General features: G+C 42.6%; 1 protein-coding gene across 4 annotated transcripts in view; it reads left to right on the plus strand.

Annotated features, from left to right (window-relative positions):
- The window catches only part of SPATA6 (spermatogenesis associated 6), a 71,271-nt gene extending 65,617 nt beyond the window's left edge, over positions 1-5,654 (plus strand). For 2 of the 4 annotated variants that reach the window (XM_073643512.1, XM_073643511.1), the window contains one exon: positions 3,361-5,648. In XM_073643512.1, coding sequence (XP_073499613.1) covers positions 3,361-3,556 — 196 coding nt within the window. In that variant the 3' untranslated portion in view covers positions 3,557-5,648. Of the gene's footprint in view, positions 1-3,360 lie in introns of all 4 variants that reach the window. The other 2 variants (XR_012247729.1, XM_073643513.1) reach the window with 2 other exon arrangements.
- Positions 5,655-6,000: the final 346 nt, after the last annotated feature.

Genomic DNA, 6,000 nt, shown 5'->3' on the forward strand with positions numbered 1-6,000 from the left:
GTCAAAAGTGTATTCCGGCTCCGATCACTTCCGCGTTGGTGAGGTCACATCTACGGATACCTGTCGGGTCACGTGCGTCATGCACTTGTTCATCTGTATTGTTTGTTAAAATAGGACAGGGGCACAACCCCTGCTGATGGCGCACATGGACCTCACCGGGTATCAGTAGATGTGACGTCACCAATGTGGAATTGCGTAGAGCCCAAATAGCCCTTTAATGGACGTGGAGTTTTACGGCTTCCATTTAAACTTCATACCGCTATTAAAGAGGAGGGGTCACAAAAAAAAAATTCTCTCCCGTCAATCCCCTGACCTTTTCCATTATTCACTACAGCCAATCATTGAGCACAAAAAGTGGCGCTTTGATAACATAACAAACTAATGTCAGATTTTTACATTTTTTTAACTGCTGTAAGAAAACAAGGAGCGGTGGGGGATTGTTATAGTATTAAGTATAATTTTTTTTTTTCTAACTTATAGATTCCTCTGCTCCTGCTTTCATCTCCAGCCTTTACTCATATACCTGCAGCGATGACATCACTGACACCCACGTGACTGCAGCATCCAATGCTAGTATATACCGTACAAGACCACTGAGGTCCGCGATTAGCTGCAGCGGTCACTTGATCGTACATGATGTCATGGCTGCCGGGATTGATCAGGTTATTTTTGCTTTTATTTAAGTTTAATATATATATATATTTTTTTTACTAGAAGGGAATTTGGCAGTAAGATCACCCCCCTCCCAACAGCATGTATGGGCATGCAGATCTTTGCAATGTAAATGCATCGACACCTTTTTATCTTCTATCTGTTGCTGCATTCCTGAGAAATCAGAGTTTTAATTCATATGCAAATTAAATGTTAAGTGCTCTGGGTGTGACATAGCACTTTCCAATCCACTCCCTGCCTAGGTTGTCTCTCCACCCAGCACCAGCCTCTTTAGCTTGCTTGATAGCTCATCGTCTGATTTTCTTTTGCCTGACGTCACTCAAGACAGTGACGAGGGCCCGTTGCTGGGCAAGGAAACAACATCGGGAGGCAGAGGCTCTTTAAGTGCTCTCTCATGCTCAGAGCACTTAAAACCTCATTTGCATTCTTTCTGATCACTTGGGAATGCAGCAACATATAAAGATGTCGATGGATTTACATTTCAAAAACCTTCATGCCCAAAAATGCAATGCGGGCGTTGATCTTGCTGACAGATTCCCTTTAAATGCCGGACCCCCTTTTATGGACAGTGACCCTTACTCCATGGTCTCTTTCTTCATATTACATTAGATTTTTTTCATTTTCTCTTTTCTCAATCATTTATTAATTGCATCTCTCGATTTAACTCGCAGACCTAGCATTAACCCTCTCTGTTCCTCGCCCCCAGCCAAATGTACGCCGTGAGACTGAGCAGGAGCGCTTCTACGTTCTTTCTTTATCTAGTCAGTCCGCCCGTGGGCACACTTTTTGTGTAATGGGACAGTACATTAACAGTCCTCGGAGAGCCGTTCCCGCTTGTACAGTCTATTTAGGTACCAACTCCTTTTAATTAAATCCACTGGTACTAAAAATGTATTTTATTACCGGAAGGTTGGATGCTGCAGAGCTGCGCTCAGTGCAAAGCTGCAGAGATTATTTGCCTGCAGGCAGAACTTCGAGGAAACTTGGAAAAGGTCCCCAGCAGACATCCTCCGCTTCCGAAGACCATTCATGTTTTTTATTTTTTTTTCAGATATAGTATTTAAATAGGTTTCGTGTAGCCTGCATGATATCATTTACAGAGGATGTCTATTGCTTAAAAACCACTTCCCCCAATGACAGCTTGATAGTTTATGCATCGCCACATAAATGTACATGAGGGCTGGACATCCGCAGCGGGTGTGACATGCATTTGACACACTAATGCAACGGCCAGGATTGGCGTGAACTTTGATTCTATCAGTTTCACCCTGTATAAGGTGTTGGCACCCTTGAAATTGTTCCAGAAAATGAAGTATTTCTCCCAAAAAAATATTGCAATTACACATGTTTTGTTATACACATGTTTGTTTCCTTTGTGTGTATTGGAACAATAGAAAAAAAAACAAAAAATGAGAAAAAAATGGCAAATTGGACATAATTTCACATAAAACCCCACATGTGCGGAGCTACTACAAAGAGAGACATTTGCTACAGCAGCATAGCGGATCCCACAGCACATACGCTCAGTTAGTGCACTGGATAGAGACGCATAGCGGATCCCACAGCACATACGCTCAGTTAGTGCACTGGATAGAGATGCATAGCGGATCCCACAGCACATACGCTCAGTTACTGCACAGCATAGAAAAGCATAGCAGATCCCACAGCACATACGCTCAGTTAGTGCACTGGATAGAGACGTATAGCGGATCCCACGGCACATGTGCTCAGTTACTGCATCGGATAGAGACGCATAGCAGATCCCACAGCACATGCGCTCAGTTAGTGCACTGGATAGAGAAGCATAGCGGATCCCACAGCACATGTGCTCAGTTACTGCATCGGATAGAGACGCATAGTGGATCCCACATCACATGCGCTCAGTTACTGCATCGGATAGAGACGCATAGCGGATCCCACAGAACATGCGCTCAGTTACTGCATCGGATAGAGACGCATAGCGGATCCCACAGAACCTAGGCTCAGTTACTGCACTGGATAGAGATGCATAGCGGATCCCACAGAACATGCGCTCCGTTACTGCACTGGATAGAGATGCATAGCTTATCCCACAGTTCATGCGCTCACTTACTGCATTGGATAGAGACACATAGCGGATCCCACAGCACATGCGCTCAGTTACTGCACCGGATAGAGACACATAGCGGATCCCACAGAACATGCTCAGTTACTGCACCGGATAGAGACGCATAGCGGATCCCACAGAACATGCGCTCAGTTACTGCACCGGATAGAGACACATAGCGGATCCCACAGCACATGCGCTCACTTACTGCATCGGATAGAGACGCATAGCGGATCCCACAGCACATGCGCTCAGTTACTGTACAGAGTGATCTACTACAGAAACATAGCAGATCCCACAGCACATGCGCTCAGTTACTGTACAGAGTGATCTACTACAGAAACATAGCAGATCCCATTGCTCTTGTGGTTGCAGAGCTGTTCTTGTATCGAGGTGAAAAACAAACATCCCCAGAGTACTTTTGGAAGTAATTGCTAACAAGCTAAACATTTTCATTAATGAACGTAATTTACTCATAGTGAACAACATTTGTATTTGTAGGAATATCCTTTAAAATGAGCGAAGATGTATTTATATCTTTCACGATTATTTTATGGAACACAAGTAACGTGAGTAATCCTTCTTCCATCTTTCATCCACAGCCTCTCATTCCCGCAGGAGAAGTCCGTCCCTTTGGACAATAGGAAATTCTGGTGCAACAAAGCATCTGCATACAAAGGAAAGAATTATAGGATTATATTTGAGGAAAACATGGAGAAAATCTACAGGAACATGTACAGAAATGCTGCAGACCCAAATGCATATAGGAAGTCGCAGCACTCCAAGAAGCTTATGTGAAGTAAAGGGAGACGCACAGCTCAGGCACGGTGTTAACAGGCGGCGCGTGCTCGGGAGCTTTCTCGCTTTAGATCCTTGTCAAGCACCTTCAGGCTTAAGAAGACCATTATCATCTATGGGAAAACATGGAACATGTATATAAAGAAAAGGTCCATACGTTTCTAAACAAGGTTACCAAGCTATACTCTGATTTTTGCAGCTATGAATGTAAACTTTCTATCTATTTTCGCCTTGCTTCTGTCTTTACTTTTCTGTGTACTGCATAAGTTCCTTGAGTAGTAATTGTTAGGGTAAAGTCGTCTTAATGACTTCTGACGTGTCCCAGGGACAGCTTGGATTATGCCATCAGTCGAAATAACCCAAGTAAAATAGGCCCGTAGTGCTCGGTAAAGACCTTGAACTCCTTTGCTCCATCACTGGGAACCTGTCACAAAACTCATGAAATCAATAGTGTGATAACGTCAACATCTCCAAGACCTGTCGAAAGAAGTATTATGGTGGATTTCCTCTTTTTAATAGAAATTCTTTTGACCAAAGCTGTATATTATGACTTGTCTTGAGATCTTTTATCATAATCCACAAATCTCTGCCTGCAATTATGGATACAGAGTGAAGAAGGGATCCATGAGTATAAAATAGTAATTTTTATTAATCAATCAATAAAAACAATGCAAAGAAGGAGCTAAAAACAAATAAAAAACAGAGTGCTCAGTAAGGGGACAGACTACTATCAATGGGTCAAAATTATAAAGGCCAGAAATTAATACTCAACATATAATTGATAGCCTATTTTAGCATATGTGGTAAACATCAGATACCCCTTTAAATACTTCCCGTAGATAAACAGCTTAAATGGTTAATGGTCTCGATGGTATAATATATGATAAGTATGATCTAGAGTGAGTAAGATACTGGCCCTACATATAGATCCCACACATAGTGCATAATAACCTATAAAGCAAAATGGTAGAGAAGTAGTGGGGAAATGGTGTATATACCTGACGGGCAGGTGATGCACCAAAAACCAATCTATGATCCATGGTAGGACGCGGTCCCCTTCACCTGACGCACGTTTTGCCCACTAGCTTCTTCCAGAGGCTTGGAAATAACCCAAGTAAAATAGGCCGTAGTGCTCGGTAAAGCCCTTTAACTCCTTTGCTCCATCATTGGGAACTTGTCACAAAACTCATGAAATCAATAGTGTGATAACGTCAACATCTCCAAGACCTGTCAAAAGAGTATTATGTTGGATTTCCTCTTTTTAATAGAAATTAATTTGACCAAAGCTGGATATTATGACTTGTCTTGAGATCTTTTATGCCATATACCACATTTGATCGCCTTAAAGGGAAGGTTTACCTTTCAGTGGTTGAAAAGGGCGTTGGTTGAAGATTTCCACCGATTGGTAGAAGGACCTCATCGCTGTAATGCACAGTATATCCGCATACATATCTCTAAGTAATAATAGGGTTCTTATTGACCAAGTGGGTCTACATTGCATTTTTATTGTATAATATTTTAATGTTATAGTTTTGGGGTCCATCAGAGCCGTTGCTTGTAGATCTCGCTGATTTTTAGAGGCTTAAACTGAAATTTTGGAGCTATCGATAATCTCTATAAAGGTATTGTATTTATGTAAATATTGGGTATAGATGGAGATGAGCAATTGGGCCCTGGTCCAGCAGACATGTAGGTAGACCGTGACCACGGAGAGGAGCCTTGTGAATCTCCTTCCTGCTGGCATCCATGGCGCCTCTTCTAATTTGTAGCCTTGTTGTGACATCACGCCAGGCCTGTTAATGGGGTTTTACAAGGAAAATATGGATAAATATGCTTTACATAAATTATATATGTTACTAATATGGTAATTTGGCCAGGTGCCCCATCGTTGGGTAGTCGCTAGTGTTGAACGAGCGTGCTCGTTTAACCGAGCATTCTTGGGTGCTTACCGAGTATCTTCGGCGTGCTCGTATATTATGTTCGAGGCCCTGCATCTGCATGATCTACGGTTGTAAGACCACCTCAACACATGTGAGGATTCCATAACAAACAGGCAATCCCTGCATGTGTTGAGGCTCTCTAATAGCGGTAAATCATGCAAACACAGGTACTCGAACATAATATACGAGCACACCAAATATACTCGGTAAGCACCCGAGCATGCTCTGTTAAAGGGTTAAACGAGCATGCTCGCTCATCACTAGTAGTCACTCAATCCCGGCTCTCTGTTGCGTTGATTTTGGACCTGTGCCCAATACAAGACAACATGCTTCAATGTATGTGGGGCTGGGTGACTGCTCATTTTATCAGGAAAGCCAGCCCCCTAATCTACTATAGCCAGTATATAAACGTAGAAGGGGTTTGGCTTAGTTACTGAAATAAGCTGTCTATGTATGAATCCCTACGATTGTTGGGGCAGCGTTTTCCAAACAGCAGTCATGTCA

Source organism: Phyllobates terribilis, unplaced genomic scaffold (assembly GCF_046119375.1).
Source record: "Phyllobates terribilis strain yellow unplaced genomic scaffold, ASM4611937v1 Scaffold_8__6_contigs__length_399053987, whole genome shotgun sequence".
Taxonomy (NCBI): domain Eukaryota; kingdom Metazoa; phylum Chordata; class Amphibia; order Anura; family Dendrobatidae; genus Phyllobates; species Phyllobates terribilis.